The following is a 21,134-nucleotide window of genomic DNA, read 5'->3' as shown; positions in this document are numbered from 1 at the left end:
ACAAATGCTTTAATTACAAAGAAAGAAATGAAATAGCCCTGGCCCTGGAGGAGCTTACATTCTATGGTGGAGCTAAGCTAAACTTAAAAGGATAGATGAAGAAGGCAGTGGAAAGATTACTTGGTTATGGACCTGGTTTTTTGGCTGGAGTATCTGACCACTGGATCCAGACAGCTCTGAAGGAGAAAATGAGGCTAGTGACTTAGCACAGTAGCCCCTCACCCAAATCCCATTCATGTGCTTGTGATGGCATCCCCTCCTCTGATACCATGGCCTTCTTTGAGAATGGACAAACATCAACATTATCATCATCATCGTCATCCCTGGTTATAGGGTGTGCCTCTGATGCTCTTTGCTCATCAGCAAATGGGAACTGAACTAAAGGTCTCCGAGATCCCTGTCCTCTAGAGCTTTACTACTAATAATGCAACCTCAAAAACTCACTGGTGTGGGTCTTGGAGAATTCCGTGTCCCCCTTACTGTAATTCATTGAGTCAGACAGACACCCCAGGAACAAACTCCTTACTGGATCCAGGGAAGAACTCTGGTTTATTTGATCACTAGCTGAGTCAGTTTTGGAGGCTGCCCCTGAAGTGGCTTCTTCCCCCATCTACCATAGGGGAGCATCCGAAACCCCCTCTTCCCCAGCCCTCCCCAGCAGCCCACCCCAGCCCCCCTCCCCAGCCCTCCCCATCCTTCCCCAGCCGTCCCCAGCCCTCCCCATCCTTCCCCAGCCCTCCCCAGCCCCCCTCCCCATCCTTCCCCCTCCTCCCCAGCCGTCCCCAGCCCCCCTCCCCAGCCCTCCTCCCCCCAGCCCCCTCCCCACCAGCCCTCCCCAGCCCCCCCTCCCCAGCCCTCCTCCCCATCCTTCCCCAGCCCCAAGGCCGCCCAGGTCCACCACCATCTCTTCAAAACTCTCTAACAGAACGGCCCGGGTTCGGATTCCGCGGTGCCACCGTTGGGGAACGGTAGGGAGCCGCTCTGGGGCTGCGGGCCTTTCCAGGCCGGCCCGGACAGGCCGGAGAAGCTCCGGGAACCGAAGCCGGGCCGGGGTCCCCTGGCCGCAGCGCCCCCCGGCCCCGGCGGGCTGCAGTAGCCCGCGCCGTCCTCTAGAGCCCGCTGCGCCCGCCCCAGCCCGGGCACCAGCCTCGCCAGCCCGGCGCGCCCTGACAGTTGGCAAGGACACCCCGAAGGAGGCGCGGCGGCTCGCGGACTTCCTCCGGGCGCCGCCGCTGATTGGCTCCCGGAGGGTTTAAGAAACCCGGGGAAGAACGCCGTCACCTTGCAGAAACTTGCCGCGGTCCGGCTGGAGCCCCCTCCGTGCCCTCCGGCCCGGGCCGCCCCCTCCACATCGCGGTGACCCCGCGCCGGGCCGCCCCCCCACATCGCGGTGCCCCCCGCGCCGAGCCGCCCCCTCCACGCCGCGGTGCCCCCCGCGCCGGGCTTGTCCTGTCCCCGCGGCCACCACCATGGGCCAACCGAGCTCGTCGAGGCTGTGGTGCCTCTACGGGGTGTCCGCCGCCCTGCTCGCCCTGCTCGCCTACTACGTGTACATCCCGCTGCCCGCCAACATCTCCGACCCCTGGAAGCTGATGCTGCTGGATGCCACCTTCAGGAGCGCGCAGCAGCTGGTGAGCCCCCCCCGCCGAGCCGGGGGCGCCCCGCACCGGCAGCTTTGGGGAGCCAGGGTGGGGGCCCCGGCCACATCTGCTCCCGCCGAGCCGGGGGCGCCCCGCACCGGCAGCTGGGGGGGGCGCCAGGGTGGGGGGTCCCGGCCACATCTGCTCCCGCCGAGCCGGGGGCGCCCCGCACCGGCAGCTCTGGGGAGCCAGGGTGGGGGGCCCCGGCCACATCTGCTCCCGCCGAGCCGGGGGCGCCCCGCACCGGCAGCTGGGGGGAGCCAGGGTGGGGGTCCCGGCCACATCTGCCCCCGCCGAGCCGGGGGCGCCCCGCACCGGCAGCTCGGGGGAGCCAGGGTTGGGACTCCCCCCACCCCCACCAGCACCGCAACCCAATGCGCCGCCTCCTTCGCCCTTTTCAAGTTTGCCTTGTCCTGATCACTTTCCCTTGCCAGATGCGAAATTCCCCAAATGGAGGTTCATCAGCGGCTTGGGGGGGAGGTTAGTCCCGGGGTGTCGCAGCCCCAGCAGCCTGAAACCCCAATTCCTTCCCCTTTCCTGAGCCCCCGGCCGCGGCTAGGGAGGAGGGCGCACGGAATCGCTTGTCACCCTCTGCTGGGGCTGCGGGGCCTTGTGGCCACCTTAAAACGGAACTGAAGCTTCAATGCAACTTCCTACCAGTCCCAGGGCTTTGGGGGTGGGGGGGTGACTTGGGGTGGCCAAGGTCACCCGGGCCGGCGCCGTCAGGGATGGGAGGGAAGGCCTCCCGGGGCGGAATCTGCGCATCTCCGGCTTTCTGGACTGGGCCCCTGCCTGGCCTGAGCGAGCTGGGGAGGGCAGGTAGCCCCTGTCCACCCACATCCTCGGTATGGTTTGTCCAGCCGCTTGTTGGAGCGGGAGGTAAAAGCTGCCTCCCTTGCTACACAGCGTGGATTAGCCTGGAAGGGCTTATCTCGCTACTGCATTCTGGGCGTGTTTCCTGTACCCACGGGCAGGAGATTGGAGCCTTCCGCGGTTTACCCTGAGATAAGAGAAGGTATTGGAGAAGAAATGGCGGGGAGATGAGGAGCTCGTCGACCCCTCTCCCTGCCTTCTCCTTCCCCCAATACAGGGGGGGAGAGACCCCTTTTTTCCATAGGAACCACCATCCCCCACTCCTTTTGCTTCTACCTCTCTAGACTTGCCTGTCCTCGGGTTTTGCAGGCATTAAAATAGAAGGGAAGGGGAAAAAACCACATCCCTCTTCCTTCCTTAAAATCCCAGCTTCCAAAGTCTGATTAAGAGCCCTTCTCACTCAGACTCAGATGAACCAAAGATCTGCTGAAGTACCTCCTTCTCACTTTGCCTGCATGCACCTAATTGGCCTGGATTCATCTTTGCTTCATCTCAAACTCTTGCAGTCCTTTCCATCCATGCTGATCTCTCTGGCATTAGCTTGGTAGCAAATTGCCCCATTCTAAAAGTGAGTCCTTCCTATGTCAGTAGATACAGAAGAAATTGGCAACGTTTAGCCTGGAGAAGAAAAGAGGGGAAGCAGATCATTTTCAATTTATCTGAAGGGCTGACATATTAAGGAAAAACAAATCAGATTCTTCCTGTTTTACCTCTTAGAGCACAACCAGTAACAATGGGTAGATATCACCAAAAGACAAACCTAATCTTGATAGAAGAAACTTTCCAACATGGAGACATACCCCAAAAAGAAATCAGGAGGTGGAGGGGGTGGGGTGACCCTCACTAGAAGTCTTTAAGCACAGGTCAGATGACCACTTGTCAGCTGTCTTTCGGTGGAGAACTCTCTGGATTAGGGATATGGAATGAGATAAACAGAGGCTTACATCTCCCTCTGGAAATCTTGAGAAAGCCGAGTGATTTTCAGGCTGAAAGTTTCAATTTAGGCAAAAGGATTTGAAGATGTTTCTTGTTCCCATCCTGAAGTCGAGTAAGCCTGGAATAATGAGTTCGAATCCTTCAGTAAAAAGTATTCAGTGAATGCTCAGGTCCATGTTCAATTCAGCAAATCTTAAAGTTCCTCCCTGGGGACTGCAGATGAAAATAAAAATATCTGTCCTCAAGGAGTTACAATCTATTGGGAGGTATGACTTGTGTCAACAGATAAATAAATGCAAAGTGATTTAAGGAGGGAAGACCTTCCATAGTGTCTCATTTAATGGTTAAGGAAACCGAGACCCAGAGACTCAAGTAAGTGTCAGTCTTGTGAGAAAGGTCAGAGGCAGGATTTCCTAATGTCTGGGCTTTAGGATTTCAGTAGCATTGAATATTGAATCCCCAACTCCACAAAAAAAAAAAAAAGACAATGCAGGGGTGAGGGGTGAAAGGGGAATGCAATTCAGGAAATATTATCAATAATGTTTGTTGGCAACTTCTAACTTCCTCAAAGAAACATTTTCCAATAGGAGAGTGCAAGTATTGAGAGAAGCCAAACTCTGTTCAAGTAATCCCTTATTTCCCATTTAGATTATAAACCCTCATCTTTTTATCCCATGATGAAGCCTGGTGACCTACAAGAAAACATTTGTTGATGTTGAGTGGTGAACCGATGGGTAGAACCCCAGACCTGGAGTCAGAAAAACTTATCTATCTGAATTCTAATTTGGTCTCAGTTAACTAGCTGTGTGACCCTGGGCAAGTCACTTAAACCCTATTTGCCTCAGTTTTCTCATCTGTAAAATAAGTTAGAGAAGGAAATTATCAACCACTCCAGTAGCTTGGCCAAGAAAATTCCAAATGGAGTTTTGAAGAGTCAAAACATGCCTAGAAAATGACTGAACAACAAAAGCCTAAGATCTACAAAATCTAAAGTAACTCAGGGTCATTTCCTCATCCCATGACTCAGGAAGGATTGGGGGTTCCTTCCCCCCCCCCTCCCCGCTTAAACCCCCAAGGAGAATATGTTTCTTCCACTTGTGATCAGCTGGCAGGAAGCAGAATTCTACTCTGACTAGTAATTTTCAAGAGAGGATACAAACTGAATCAGAAAGGATCTGACAGCTATTCCTCGAGGTGCACACCAATGTCAGGTAAATGACATCTGGTGAAGTTAGGAAACAGAAAAATGCAATAAGTTTGCAAGGTTTTATGTAGCAAGGCCTATGGGGCTGCTAATGGAGTGTGGGATGGAAGGTTTGTGACTCATGGAAGGTTGGCAGAAAGACGGTAATTATTATTTTTTAAATAGAGGGCAGATGGAACAACTTCAGGCAACTGCTTGGCCTACATCTTGGGAAGATGGTCAGCCTCTCATTAAATCTGCATGGATTTGCTTCCCTTCTTTTCTCTCTCCTTTTCCTCCTTTATACTTTCTCCTTCTGAGAGGGCTGTTCAAATAGATGAAAGAGGTTTCTTTTGTTCTATTTTAAATTTTGTTTTTTCTAATTTCATGCAAATATAGTTCTCAACATTCATGTTTTTGCAAGTTTTTGAGTTACATATTTTTCTATCGCCCTCTCTTCCCTTCCCCCTCCCCATGGCAGTGAAGAATGTGATATAGATTGTACATTACAATTGTGTTTAAAATTTCCATATTGCTCATGTTGTGAAAGAAGAATTAGAACTAAGGGAAGGGGGCAGCTAGGTGGCACAGTGGATAGATCCCTGGCCCTAGGGTCAGGAGGACCGAGTTCAAATGTGACCCCAGACATTTAATAATTGCTTAGCTGTATGACACTTAATCCCTTTACCTTAAATAAACTTTAAAAAAAAAGAACTAAGGGGGAGAAACCACAAGAAAAAAAGAGAAATATAAAACAAGTTTTTTAAAAAGGAACATGCTATGCTTTACTCTGCATTCAGACTTCATAGTTTTTTCCTCTTAATGTAGATGGCATTTTCCATAACAGGTCTCTCAGGATTGTCCTTGATCACTGACCTGGTGAGAGGAGCTGCATCTATCACAGTTGCTCATCTCACAATGTTGCTATTAATGTATACAATGTACTCTTGGTTTGTGCTCACTTCACTCATCATCAGTCCATGCGAGTCTTTCCAGGCTTTTCTAAAGTTTCTTTCAGAACAATAGGATTCCATCATATTTTGTTGAGTCATTTCCCAAGTGATGGGAAATTTCCCCTCAATTTCCAATTCTTTGTCACTACAAAAAAGATGCTACGAATATTTTTGTATCTCTTTGGGATAAAAAGTTAGTAATAGTATTCTGGGATCGAGGGGTACGCTCAGCTTTGTGTCCTTTTGGGTTTAATTCCAAACTGCTCTCCAGAATGTTCACAACTCCATCAACAATACATTGGTGTCAAGGGGCAGCTAGGTGTCGTAGTGGATAGAGCCCCTGCCCTGGAGTCAGCAGTACCTGGGTTCAAAAACGGGCTCAGACACTTAATAATGACCTAGCTGTGTGGCCTTGGGCAAGCCACTTAACCCCGTTTGCCTTGCAAAAACCTAAACAAAAAAAACCCCAACAATACATTGGTGTCCCAGTTTGTTCACATCTTCAACATTAATCATTTTCCCTTTTAGTCAGTCTGATAGGTTCCTCAGAGATTTTAGTTTACATTCTCTAATTACTGATTTGGAACATTTTTTTTCATAGGACTATAGAAAGTATTAATTTCTTCATCTGCAAATGGTTTCTATCCTTTGCCAATTTATCAGTTGGAAAATAACTTGTATTCTTATAAATTTGATTCTATTCTCTACGCATTTTAGAAATTTTAGTCCTTTATAAGAAATTCTGGCTGTGAAAATTGTCAGTTGTTTGCATTCCTTCTAATCTTGGTGGCATTGGTTTTATTTGTGCAATACCTTTTAAATTTAATGTAATCAAAATTATGCATTTTGCAATTTATAATGTTCTCTATCTCTTGTTTGGTCATAAACTCCTCCAGTCTCCATAGAGCTGACAGATGTCTATTCCTTATTCTCCTAATTGGCTTATGATATCACCCTTTATGTTTAAATCCTATATCCATTTTGACCTTATCTTGAAATAGAACATGAGATGTTGATCTAAGCCTAGTTTTTGCCATACTATTTTCCTGCTTTCCCACAAATTATGAGTTTTTATCCCAGAAGAGTTTGGGGCTTTGTCAAACAGTGGATTACTATAGCCATTTACTGATGTTTCCTTTGTGTCTATTCTGATCCATTGGTTCATTATTCTTTTTTTTTAATCAGTAACAGGCAGTTTTGATGACTGCTGCATTACAGTTTAGTTTTAGATCTGGTACAGCTTGGGCCACCTTCCTTTGCAGTTTTTTTCCCATTAATTCCCTTATATTCTTGACTTTTGTTGATGAATTTTGTTGCTATTTTTTCTTAGCTCTGTAAAATAATAATTTTTGATAGTTTTAGTACTTTGATACTGAATGAGTATTTAACTTGGGTAGAATTTTTATTCTGTTCATTTTTATGATATTGGCTCATTTTGCACATGAACAATTGACATTTTTTCCAATTAAAATCTAACTTAATTTGTGACAGTGATTTTCTTGAGAAGAATCTGAGATATCTCACAAATTGGGGAATAAGCTACTCCACCCTTTCACAGAGGACCTGCAGAACTGCCAGCTACTGAAATGTCTCTAAAGTTACTCAGGTTTTAATGTTGCTCCTTTGTGATTCTAGGGCTACTGATGGAAAAATTTCCTCAATCAAAATGTCAACTTGATAAATTTGATAAATTAATACATACTGATCTGGGACCAATGTTAAACTTTGGGAGTAAGGCCTCTAAATCTTTACTCCAACTCCCATTGGTAGGAGAGATGCCACAACCAATGCAAGTTGGTACTTCCCCAACTTTTAGAGATATCTAGAGCAGAGGTTATCAGACAAGATACCCACAGACCACTTGGGGGAACCACAACAATGGGCCCCAAGGGGAGTTTATCAGATTACATAGTATTTCCAAGAGGTTAGGCTAAACAAATAGCCCCTATCCAAACTGACATCTTTGAATGGCAGAAGGGAAAGATGAGACAAAGGGAGGTTCTGGGAGTAGTGGGGTGGAATTGTCCTTTGGGATGGGCAGCAGGATAATCTAGTCTCCAAAGAGAGGCAGCCCAAGACTTCAAAGGGTTGCCCCAAGGCTGAGAGACCTGCCCCAGTTCCACTTCCTTTGGGATAGCTCCTTTGGAATTGTAATTAGGTGGTTAAACAATGAAGGTGAAGAAAAATCAGATTACTTTAAAAGAACCTCATGTCACAGCTAGGAGCTGTCATGATTTATGCCTCTGTTGTGAGATGATCACGTGACTCAAAGCAAAGAACATAGGAGTCAGGAAGACCTGAATTCAAATCCTGTCTGAGACACTAATGAGCTGTGTGACCTTGGGCAAGTTACTTAACCATTGTCTGCCTCAGTTTCCTCATCTATAAAATGCAATTAATAATAATACCTACCTGTCAAGATTGTTGTGAAGATAAAATGAGGTCATATAGACACATTTACACACAGGTTTAATTCCTTGCAATGTGAGTTTAAGAGACATCAGCAATATATAATGAGCAATTTTATGAACATGTCTCCCTTTTCCAAATAGAAATTGTATGGTAGCTAGGTGACTGTTCTCTCTCATCCTATAAAAGATAAATGAGAGAATTCCAATACCTAACACATTTTTGTTGGTACTGTTCAGTCATTTTTCAGTCAGATGTGACTCTTTGTGACTTCCACCATTAGAGGTTTTCTAGGCAGAGATGCTGGAGTGGTTTACCATTTCTGTCTCCAGCTCATTTTACAGATGAGATAACTGAGGCAAACAGGGTGAAATGACTTTCCCAGAGGTCACACAGCTAGTAAGTGTCTGAGGTTGGATTTGAACTCAGATCTTCCAGATTTCAGGTCTAGGAAGGTCTATATCACCTAACTACCAAATACATATTTAATAAATGTATTTTTCATTCATTCATTTGAATTTTCAAGAAACAAAGTGTCTTGGTTCTTGTCTAAGGAAGGTTCTGCTAAACTGAACAATCATCAGTATAATAAGAGGTTCCATAGTTCTTATTTATTTTATTATGCCTTAACCTCAGAGAATCACCAATTTAGAACTGGAAAGGACCTTAGAGGTCACTCCCTCTACCAGCTGCCCTTTATATATTTTCTTTCTCTTTTTTTAAATTGAATAATTTAAGAACAATAAAAGAAAAATTTCTCTTACAAAAAACAGGAAAAGGGGATTTTATAAGACAATGCTAATTTCTATTATGAGTTTGGGGTTTTTTTTTTAAGTTAAGGTGGAAGGGTGAGTAGATATGTCTTGTGATACTATTGGTAGGAGAGATGCCACAACCAATGCAAGTTGGTAGAGAGGTATTTAAAGCAGAGGTTATCAAAAAGGATGCTCATAGACCACATGGGGGAACCACAACAATGGCCCCAAGGGGAGGCCCAACCAGATTAAAACAGAATTGAGAAATATTTAACAAAATAAAAATGACATAAAAGAATTATAAATGTGTGATTTTTTTCCAATTATGTGATATGAGAGTTTTTCAATTCATCCATTTGCATATTTATCAGTTGCACACTTTTCTTCCAACCTCCCTTCCTTCCTCTCCCCTCAGAAGTGAACATGTTTACATATTAGTCATTTTGTGTATGAGGAATTAGGATTAAAGGATAAGAAACAAAAACATGGGATATGAAGGAAAAATATAAGAGAATTTTTTAAAGAAATGAATATAGTGTTCATTCAGATTCTATGGTTTTTTTGGTCCCCACGTGCCCTTGCTTGGTAGTTCATGTTCCTTTAGACCTTCCTGCGGATCTCTTCTGAGTGTTTTATAAAGCTTTCATTAATGCTCTTCTATTTATAAAAAATTCACTTTATTAGTTGAACAACTTGTTGTTCAGGCATGTCTAACTCTATGTGGTCCTATGAATGCTGTCCATGAGGTTTTTTTGGCAAAGGTATTGGAGGGACTTCCCACTTCCTTTTTGAATGTGTTCCCATTTTACAGATGAAAAATTGAAGTAAATAGGAATTAAATGTCTTGCCCACGACCACAAGTCAGTAATCTGAGCCCGAATTTGAACTCAGATCTTCTTGATTCTAGCCTGGTGCTTTATCCACTACATCAATCCCCTCCTTATAATAAAAACTCCCCATCTGTAATAAATATATTTGGGCAAAAAATATGTACGTCTCCTTCTGAACCTATAAGATCTCTAGACTCTGCTATAAGAGGTGCCCCCCTCTTTATTTTAGTTTTTTCAGCTTTTATTTGTCCTTCATTTTTGAAAAAGATGGCAACATCAGGGAGGTGATGTCATGACAAGTGCATGATTTGAATTTGGGGGGGCGCTGAGTCAGCAGCTTCACTTTCTCCTCCACAGCCATCTGGGTCCAATGGCCAGCTATGAATCAGGATGACTGGAGATGACCCTGGATGTGAGGCAATCAGGGTGAAGTGACTTGCCCAAGATCACACCATGGCAAATGTCTGAGGCTGGATTTGAACTCCATCCTCCTGACTCCAAGGCCAGTGCCCTGTGCACATCTAGCTGCTCAGCTTAGATGACTTTCCCAAAGTTACACATTAAGTATGGGAGGCAACATTAAAAATCTGATTCAGGGGCGGCTAGGTGGTGTAGTGGATAAAGCACTGGTCTTGAGTCAGGAGTACCTGGGTTCAAATCTGGTCTCAGATACTTAATGATCACCTAGCTGTGTGGCCTTGGGCAAGCCACTTAACCCCATTTGCCTTGCAAAACAAAAAAAAAAGTAAAAAAAAATCTGATTCAGCCTTTTCTATACTTGTCCAGCTCCCTTTCATGTGTATCTCCCTCAGTTAGAAAATAAGCCCTTTGAGGGAAGACATTGTCTTTTTTTCTGTTTGCATTGGCAAATACCAAGACTTATTAAATTCTACTTGCCCTGACTTGGCCAAGAATATGCTGCTTCTGTTCTCTCTCTCTCTCTCTCTCTCTCTCAAACTATCTTGTTTACTTATCTTTGAAATATTTTTATCCTCTGATGGAATATAAGTTCCTTAAAGTCCAGAACTGTTTTTCCTTTGTCTTTTTCCTCATTAGTGTGTAGCAAATAGACAGGCTTAAGCAATTTTTACAATAGATTTGCATAAACTTTGATCAAAATTCAAAGGCCTGAAAGATATTAGGTTGGGAAAATAAAGTACATATTTTAATAACTAGGCTTTATCCCTCCCCTTCCTTGCGCTGGTCATTTCATCGGTTAGCTTGTAAGCTTTTTGAGGGTGCTTCATTTTTTGTCTTTGTATCTTTTTAACATCTATCACAGTACCTGACCCATAGTAGGCATTTTAAAAATGCATACCCTAAAAGGAAATTGTGGCATTATTAATTTTATTTTATTGTTTTTGTTGTTGTTTTGCTATTTTCAGAGCTTGGCTCTGGGAAGTCTGTAAACTTCTGGTGCTTCCAAAGTGAGGGTGATGTGGAGAAGAGGTGTAGTTGTTTGGAAGGGCATATTGGGAGAGTTTGGCTGAGTTTCTGCTTCTACCAGCATCTTCTGTCTTTCATATCATGAAATATGATAGCCAGATCTGGAGATTGTGTTCTAGCTCATTTAGGGAGTGGTACATTTATCATCTGTCTTTGTTTGGAAATTATGTATAGGTATAATGGAAAGACTATTGGACTGAGAACCAGAAGACTTGGCTTTCAGTCCTCTGTTTACCACTTAACTGATACCCTGAAAATCTTGGGTGATTCATCTAACTTTTTCTAGCCTTGGCTGGTTCATCTAAAAAAATAGAAAGAAAGACAAAAGATAATGAAACTTGTGATGTGAAAAACATGTGGTTCAGTGGATGGCATTGGAATCCTAAAGGCTGAGGTTCAAATACCTCCTGGCTATATCATCCTGGGTAAGGCAGGGTTCCTAGACAACTGTCTAAATTAGGTGCCAAAATGGTGCATTGGTAAATTTTCTAACTGGAATTCTCCATGTCATTGAAATCACAGTTCTAGTCCCAAACCCCAAAATGACAATGACAAAATCCAACACAAACATTCTAGTATTATATTGTACTTCAGAGGGATTATTAGGAGATTTAAATGAGATTATGAATTCAAGAGTATTTAAATGCTTAATAGTTGCAAAGCACTAGGTAAATGCTGAGGATTACAAACAGAAAAGATAGCTTCTACTTTCTAGAATGTCTCTCAAAGAAACTACTTGGAAGTTTTCATCTGGAAGTCAGATGGAAAGAACCCTAGTCCTTAGGATGCAGGAGGAAAGTACTAATGCCTCCTTATTATTCTGATTTTCACTGACAAGATTATAGCAGTTTCTAATGTTGAACCATCTTGACTTTGGTGGCAAGGACTTTGGTTTTTTTTTGGGGGGGGGGAGACTTGATTAGCTGTGGCTCTATCCCCTGCAAGAGTGATTGCCAGGTGGTGACTTTATGAAAAGTTTGCTTCCCAGCATGACTGGCTCCAGATACTGATCTGAGAGCACTGCTATTTCCAAGGATCTTGGGTTTGAAGGGAGATTGTGCTACAAGTGGTTGGGATGGGTTGACCTGCTCAGCACATACTGCTCTCCCTTCCCCCCCACCCTCCCTCCTCCCCTCCTTCTACTATTCTCTCTCCATCTCTCTTAGTATGTGTCTCTCAGTCTTAATGTTTCAGCTAGGTTGGCTTACTAGGGTAATTGAGGTCAAACCTTTTTAACCCTAAAATGCTATTCCATATAAACATTAGATATCGGTATTACCAGGGTGCATTCATCTTTGATGACCACATTTGCTCTTGTTCAATTATGCTAATCCATTTGTCAAGAAAAATCCCCAAAGTCCTTTTCGGCCAAAACAAGTCTTCCTGCATCTCAGGAACCTATATCCATGGGAACCTTTCTTTATTAATGCATTGAAACCTCCGTCTAAGTCAATTGGGTTTCATTTTATTTGTGTAGTATATTGAGAGCTGGAATCCAACTTCCTCTTCTGGTACTTTTTGGACGAGCAAATTGATAATTTATGAAATGAAATGGGGACAGGCACACCCTAGCCTTGGAGTATTCAATGGGTGGGGTAGCAATCACACTTTAAAAAATCACAGAGGATGTGGAGACAAGTGGTGAAAAGTGAGGAGGGATACTGGAGCAGACGTCACAGTTCAGGGACAGAGGAGTAGAATGATGAAGGGAGGCAGCAAGAGGAAGAGTTGGATTAAGGTCAGAGGCAGAGAATATTACTCAAGTAACCATGGATTAGAATTGGGAGTACTGGACAACATAGACTCAATGGAGATGAAAGAATGTTGAGGAGCTGGAGCTTGAAGCCTCATTTTTATAGTTTTTGGGGAGCGATAGACCAGTTCCTGTCTTGGACAGGATGATCTTGGACAAACCACTTCACTTCTCTAAGCCTCAGTTTCCTCATTTATAAAATAGGGAGAAATGGATATATTGGCTTTTCAAGTCCATTATAGCTGTAGATCTATGATTATATGGTTCATTTCTTAGGGTTAATTCATTAACATATTCAAAGAGATAACATATTCAAACCATCTCATAATGAACAGTAAAAAAAGTCATCATTTCAAAGATATCAGCACATTTTTGATGTTCTTCTGGTCTGGAATTGTGGGGGGCTAAATCCTGTCTGTAAATTATATACCAGGAAACTTGGCAAACTGTTCCTAGGTGGTTTTTCCTGATTTGGCATATATTTCCTGGATATGAATTTTACTTAATATATGATACAACTTGTAAATTATGTTCTTTTGGCCTTTGGGATAATTGAACATGACTTTTAGGTTCCCCTTTGCCATCTTATTTCCTGCTATTTTTCCTTGAGCAGAATGAAATACAGTTTTAGCACAATAAACATACTCATGTCATCTTCTGAGTGGTTGATCCTAAATTAAGGAACTCTTTTCCAAGAAACTTTCCTTGGTGATAGTTGTAGTCATAATGATGTTAACTGACATTTATATAGACTTACATTAATTGAGATGCTCAAAGCAAACACTGGGTTGGTAGATAATATGGAATGGAAGTATGATCTCCTTGCAAATTAGGAAACTGAGATTTGGAGAAGTTAAATGACTTATAGGATCAGAGCTGTAAATCTTGATCTTGGAGATCACTGAATCCCAACATCTTCATTTTATAGATGAGGAACATGAAGCCACGGAGTTGAAGTCATTCAATCAGGGTTAATAACTTGTTCATACATTTGGGGGGGTATTTGAACCCAGATATGCCAGGGTTGCTAGGTGGAGCCATAATGTCCAGAGTCCTGGATATAAAGTCAGGCAGACTCATCTTTCTGAGTAAAAATCTGGCCTTAGACACTTACTAGTTGTGTGATCCTGGGCAAGTCAACTTCATCTTGTTTGCCTCAGTTTCCTCATCTCTAAAATGAACTGGAGAAGGAAATGGCAAGCCTCAACTGTCTTTGCCAAGAGAAGCCCCCAATGGCCACCAAAAAAGTCTGAAGACTGAAATGATTGAACAAAAACATGCTAGTGTGCAAAGGTAGCACTTTCTCCTCTCCACCAGACCACCTTTAGCTGTTATAATTGTGGCTTCTCATAACTAAAAGCTGTGGAGCTTGGACTCTGAGCCCATTTTGTCTGAATTTTAGGTGCTTCTGTATCAATTCTGATTAATGAAGACTCTTTGGACATGCTTATCTCTGGCCTATCCTCAAACTCTCATTTCTCTACCTTATCTCCAAGGAAGTCTTGAAGACACTTTGTCCATTCCTTTGGTGAGATCAGGTTACACTTACCATGTCTGCAGCATTCTCCTAAATGGGTAACCCAGTACAAAATTTACATTCCATTTAGTAAGCATTTTAGATGCCTATTTTTATTATCCTTAAGTCACATAGGAATGTCAGGGAGGAGTGCTGAATACAGTAGAGCAGAGTGTTTGATTTGGATTCAGAAGACATAGATTTCAATCCCAATTTTATATACTGTATAATTTTGAGTGAGAAAAGCATGTCTCTGGAAGCTTCCATTCCCCCTTCCGAACAAAGAAATGAACCATATAATCATAGATCTACAAGCTATAATGGACTTGATAGGTCAATATATCCATCTCTCCCCATTTTATAAATGAGGGAACTGAGGCTTAGAGAAGTGAAGTGGTTTGTCCAAGATCACACAAGCTGTAAGCATCAGAGATGAACCTTAGTCTTCTGCTTCTGAAGTCAGCGTTTTAGATGTTGGACTAGATAATGGGTGAGATTTTTTCCACGTCCCAAATTCTACTACTTAAGAACAAACTCTTGCAACACACAGCTCCTTTGTATGGGGATTGCCTGTGGGCTTGAACACAGCAAGACCAGACCAACCCCAAGCTGTGACCGATATTATCAGAGGATGGGTACCAAGACAAGTTGTGAAATGTGAGCTCTACACTTGAGTGTAGAACAATCATGGAAGAGCAGAACATAATTTAAAAAAGATATGTGATGAAATCTGCTTTTAGCAATTGCTACTACTTGTATACGTGGTCCATTTTTGATGTATTATTCCAGTTATTCTTGTGTGAGATGTCGCATGAAAGAGAATCTGGGTTCCAATTCTGTCTCTGCTACTCTCTGCACTTGGACAAAGTGATTTAAACTAAGCCAGTGCCTGGTCCTTAGAATCTTGTGAATTGCTTGCTTTTTTTAAAATTAGTATTTCACTTTTTCCAATTGAATAGATTTCAACATTCATTTTTTAAATAAGATTTTTTAGTTCCATATTTTTCTCCCTCCTTTCCCTCTCCCCTCCCCCAAATGGTAAGCAGTTTGCTATAGGTTATTCATGTCACTACATGATTTTTGATTGAAGAAAGGAATCTGGAATCCAGCCTCAGACTCTTTCTAGCAGGATGACTGGGCAATTTACTTAACTTCCTTGGGACTCTGTCACCTCAGATGTAAAAAAAAAAAAAGAGGAGGTTGGATTTGACAGTTGAGCCTCTTCTGGTTTGAACTCTATTATTCTGTTATTTAAACATCACAGGGCCAATTTGTATAATTAAGTGGTTAGCCTCCTTGATCTCTGGAGTCTCCTCCCTACCCTAAAATTAGGATTCTACAGTTCTTATAGATTCCTCTGGGCTTCAGCTTACTCATCTTAACAAAAAAACAAAAAACAAGATGGTTCTATTTTATGACTTCTGAAGTCTCTTCCAGCTCAAAATCTATGTTAGACCCTGGGAACTTGTCTGGACCTCAGCTGACTCATTTAATGGAGTGTTACTTTGAGAGGGTGGGACTTGATCTCCAAGGTCCTTTCCAGTTCCAAATCTACAAGTCTGCAATCCTTCCACAATGCTGTGAGGCCAGTGCAATAGGCTTTATTATTCCCATTATGTAGATAAGGAACTTCCCAGGGTCACACAGCCATATTCAGGGTGACTCGTGATTTCATTGTCTCGCCCAAATGTCAAATTGCACCTTGGTAAAATAGCAAGTGAAGAGTTCCTGAATCATAGGGTCTAAAACCAGAGGATGTATTTCACAGTTTATATGAGTAGACTGGGTAGAGCCTCCATCTCAAATTATTTGGCAGAATTTATCAAATTCTTGTGGGATTCATGTCAAGCTTTAGAAAAGTTATTATTGGGTCCATCCTTTAAAAATTCCTTTTTGTTAGGTCATCCCTGTGGATGGTCAGAAATTCCAAAATCCCAGATTAAAAGCTGCAGTTTTATTCCCTAATTCATTTTGTCTAGTGGAATTTTTATCTTTACCCTGTCAGTTTTCCTCGGCTGTAGAATGATATCCATGTGATTTCCTAGTGTAAATTCGCTGCTATACTTAGTAACTTGGCATAAAGGGGTGTGTGTGTGTGTGTGTGTGCATTTTTATTTTTTAGTTTTTTTGCAAGGCAATGGGGTTAAGTGGCTTGCCCAACGCCACACAGCTAGGTAATTATTAAGTGTCTGAGGCCAGTTTTCTGTGCATTCTTTGACAAGAACGTTCTGTTCCCCAGAGTTCACATGGGCCTATAAACTTAGTGTAGGAAGTCTGGATGGCCTCTCTAGGTTAAGGGAATAGGTGGCCTCATCTTTCCTTTAGTACCTGTTGTATGATTCTGGGTCTCTACCATTGTTTACTTTAAAGAAGGAGGAAAGGCTATTTCACTTTGACTTTTGCTATCCAGAGGCACCACCACAACTTGGAAAGTGATTCTCTGACATCATCTCCTTTCCAACAAGGTCTTTGAACTTTCACCCACTTCTGGCTGGGCACCGCCAAGGTCAAATAGTTCTGCTTTCATTTCTTCCCTGTCTATTCTCCACTCCCCTCCTCTCCAAGTGTACAAAGCAAATTTTAAAGGTAATGGAATGACTTTGAGGAAGTCCCTGAAATGAGAATTTAGTTAAATCTCACATCTGGAGTTTCCTAGACGAACCAAATCCTTTCAAGTAAAAAGGTTCTCAAAGTGCATTATGAATATCAGGTATAAGGGAGAAGTCTATTTACTGTTTGTAAGCAGGAACTTGTAAAGGTTGCAAAGGAACTCAAAGACATGCATCCAAAAAAAGCAAAAAACAATAACTTATCACTCTCATATTCCTAAGCACTGGTACTTAATAAATGTTGAATGATTGATAATTGTCCAGATAACCTTTTAATAGTAATTTTTGCAATTATATATAATAATAGTTTTGAATATTCATTTTTGTAAAATGTTGAGTTACAAATTTTTCTCCTTCTCCTTTCCCTGATCTCTCTCTCCACAGTAGGCAATCATGTGAAACATATTTCCACATTAGTCATGTCATAAAAGAATCAGAACAAAAGGGGAAAACCATGAGAAAGAAAAAAAATTTTTAAATGAAAATAATACTTTGATATGCATTCAATCTCCCTTGCTTTTTTTTTTCCTGGTTGTGGATAACATTTTCCATCACAAGTCTTTTGGAATTATCTTTGGTCACTGTTTTGCTGAGAAGAGCTAAATCTATCATAGTTAAACATTTCACAGGGTTGCTGTTATTATGTACAATGTTCTTTTGGTTCTGCTCACTTCACTTAACATCACTTCATGTAAGTCTCAGGTATTTCTGAAATCTCATCATTTCTTATAGCAAAGTAGTATTCCATGACTTTCATAGACCACAACTTGTTCAACCATTCCTCAACTGATGGATATCCCCTCAATTTCCAGTTATCAAGACAACTTTTAATAATGATTGAACAGAGGGGTGGCTAGGTGGCTAGGTGGTGCAGTGGATAAAGCACCGGCCCTGGAGTGAGGAGTACCTGGGTTCAAATCCGGTCTCAGACACTTAATAATTACCTAGCTGTTGTGGCCTTGGGCAAGCCACTTAACCCCATTGCCTTGCAAAAACCTAAAAAATAAAAAAAATAATGATTGAACAGATATTTAGGCTATTTTTGTATTGACCTAGGATCCCATGTATAGCTTGGGCTTTCTTTTTGGTTATTCAAGGCAAAATCCTTCTGTTGGTAAATCTCTTGTCTGAGAATTTAGCATTTTATGGAAATCACTTCCCACTGGGCAGCTAAAATCAGACCTCAGGAACTCTAGACCTGACAATTCAGTTACTTCCAGAACTAGAAAAACTGATTTCCTAGAATTAGGAAAATCACAAAGCTGAAGGTACCAGCCAATGACCCACACTCAGCTAGTCAAACCCTTCTTTTACAGCCATGTCTATGTGGCCAACATTGACACTTGGGGAACTGGGGAGAAATCTCCCCTTCTTTACTAGAAGCATAAGGAAGTACTGGGTGAGCCCCCCAAAATGGGACACTGAGAAGAGCCCTAACCCCAGTTTTCTTTTTGTAGGACACAAAGCAGGCAGCTCTTTTTGACAACTGGGAACTTTTCCAACACCCCCCCACCATGACTAGTAAGGAACTGAGTCATCTCAACAAAATGTATAAGCTTCACTTAAGGGACCAGGCCCCAGGTCCATGAGAGGTAGCCTAGTCTAGCTGATGCTATCTATAACATAAACAATTAAAGGATGCTTGTTATGCTCCTTGGCCTTATTTGCTAGGTCTGGCACTGTGAGTAGGTAGAAGAGGCAATCATTTGCTTCATTTCTTGCATTGCTTCAGACAAACTGAGACCTTGGAAAGAACCTTAGGTTAAAAAAGCAAAGGACTTTCACTGCACCTGGGTTCATCTCTAGGTCTCCTGATCTGTCTTGTCATTGGACTCTGGAGGATGGAACCTGGTGACTGCACAGTCCTGCCTCCTGGTGAAATCCAATTCACTTGCAAGTCAAGTTGTCATCTTCCTGATGTCTTCGGTCCTCTTCGAGAATGAAGGACAATGACTCTGGGCAAGTCATGTAATCCTGTTTATCTCAGTTCTTTTTCTGTAAAATGATCTGGAGAAAGAAATGGCAAACAATTTCTCTATTTCTGCTAAGAAAACCCCAAATGGGGTCAGAGAGTCAAATACAAATGAAAAATAACAGCAATCTAGATTTCATAGATGAAGAAACTGAGGTCCAGAGAGGTGAAGGGACTTGCTGTTTGGTGTATTTTGATCAGGTACTCATTTGGGTTAGGTGAGGTGAGATCTCTTCCAAGTCTAGGATTCTGGGATTCTCTTATGGGTGTTTGGAGGTAGGAGAGAGAGAGAAGGGGGGGCGGAGATTGATTATTATTCTTGTTGGATACCTGGTTTCACTTGAGTCCCTTTACTGAAATGATCAAACTAAAATGGATTCATTAGTAATTCCAATTCTCAGCCTACTTTGTCCAGTTTCCTCCAAAAGACATGGTATTCTTGTCAAAAAGAATAGATCTGTGAAGCAAATAGTTTTTGGTAAAATCGGGGTTTTTTACTGGTACCTTCTGAAATTTGGGAGACGGGGTCTGGTCAAACATCCATAATGGATAACTTTAATAGTGGTGATAGTGCTGGCATGAGCAACTTGGATGTGAGAGCACCCATGAGCAGGATGCCCATTCAAGCCTCTCCAAGAGGGAAGTATCAGAAGACTATCAAGTGACTGTCCATCTTGTACAGGGTTTCCAGATGATTGGTTTTCTGATTTGATTTTTCTGTTGCCCTCTCTGGACTTTAGAAAATGATGTGGATCATTTTTTTTTTCAAGAATTGATGATCTTCCGGGTGGCTAGGTCATCAGTCTGTTCAAAATAAATTGTGTCACATTGCTCCTCGTTATCAAAAAGAAATAATTTAGGGGTGGCTAGGTGTCATAGTGGATAAAGCACTGACCTTGGAGTCAGGAGTACCTGGGTTCAAATCCAGTCTCAGACACTTACTAATTACCTAGCTGTGTGGCCTTGGGCAAGCCACTTAACCCCGTTTGCCTTGCAAAAACCTAAAAAAAAAAAAGAATTGATGATCTTGAACCTTGAAATATTAGAAATAGGAAGAGTAACCAAATATTCTAGTGACCTAGAAACTGGGAAATGATTGGAAATAGGAAATAAATTTAAAGTTATTGTTTGCTTAAAAAAGGAGTGAATAAAAAGGGAAAAAAAGGACTAGGTTATGTTATTTGGTATCTGTGCCTTCCAGATTTATTTTGGAAATAAGTTTTAGCTCCTCCATAAGACTGAAAGAAGATACCGTCCTTGAAAGAACTAAAAGCTTTAAACTCTGACTTATTTCTGACATGTTTTACTGGGCACTGTCTGAATGAAAGATTTCTACCCTCAATTTCTGATCTTTAATCCCAACTTTTTGGCTTTTTAGAAGAGTTGCCAAAGGAAACAAACACAGTTTGGGAGAACACTTAATATTTGTAAACTCCTCACCTTTGAAGAAAAATCATTTACTAGAGCTAGGTAACCACTTTAGCATCATCTGAGTGCTTACCAAGACCAGTTCCACCATCAGGTTCTTTAGCCACTTGTTAAAACATTTGAATTTTACCTTGATTCAAATTTTTAGTTAAACTATTCCTTCTGGTAACCAAAAATGACTAAATTATTATTTTTTTTCATTCACATTCTCCTGACCTTGTAAAATCCAGAGGGTTGAATCATTGTTTATATAATTGAACTGTGAGAAAAGTGAATTTATTCAATCATTGTGAAAATATATTTCTTCATTTTAATTTTGATCATTTAAATTAATTTTTTTGCCTCAGTTTCCTCACTGAGTAAAATGAAAGGACTGTAATAGGTAATGTTTAAGGACTCTTCTACCACTAAATCTATGATATGTGAAGGGGAAATAAGTATATTCTATATGGGTTTTGGACATTTTATTCGGGGATCAAAACCTGGTTGTGAGTATATATATGTTACATTCTAGGAAGGAATGAATCCAGGAATGTTAATATGTGCCGGTTGTCTGTGTGTGTGTGTGTGTGTGTGTGTGTGTGTGCTCAGAAGGTGGGTGGAGAGTATGCTTCTTTAAGGTCAAATTCTTTATCTATGACTCACTACAGCTCTGCAACCCCTTTCAAAGCCCTTTTTCTATCCTTTGAATAAATCTGTTCCTTTGATTTAAATCTGAAGTTTTGTTTTAAGTTTTAAAGTTAAGTTTAAAGTTTTAAAAACATTAGTCAGGTTTCATGTATGTTGTCTAGTTTGGAAATTATTATTATTTTTTTAGGTTTTTCGCAAGGC

At 41.9% G+C, this 21,134-nt stretch overlaps 1 protein-coding gene across 1 annotated transcript in view; it reads left to right on the top strand.

Annotated features, from left to right (window-relative positions):
* Window positions 1-1,268: 1,268 nt before the first annotated feature.
* NCEH1 (neutral cholesterol ester hydrolase 1) overlaps window positions 1,269-21,134 on the top strand; it is a 56,122-nt gene continuing 36,256 nt past the window's right edge. Inside the window, exon 1 of the mRNA XM_074190933.1 lies at window positions 1,269-1,631. Within this exon, the coding sequence (XP_074047034.1) occupies window positions 1,470-1,631 (162 nt within the window). The 5' untranslated portion in view covers window positions 1,269-1,469. The remainder of the gene's footprint in view (window positions 1,632-21,134) is intronic.

Source organism: Macrotis lagotis, chromosome 6 (assembly GCF_037893015.1).
Source record: "Macrotis lagotis isolate mMagLag1 chromosome 6, bilby.v1.9.chrom.fasta, whole genome shotgun sequence".
NCBI classification, from domain to species: Eukaryota; Metazoa; Chordata; class Mammalia; order Peramelemorphia; family Peramelidae; genus Macrotis; species Macrotis lagotis.
The sequence above is the reverse complement of the archived record's forward strand: the minus strand, read 5'-3'. Positions and strand labels throughout refer to the sequence as shown.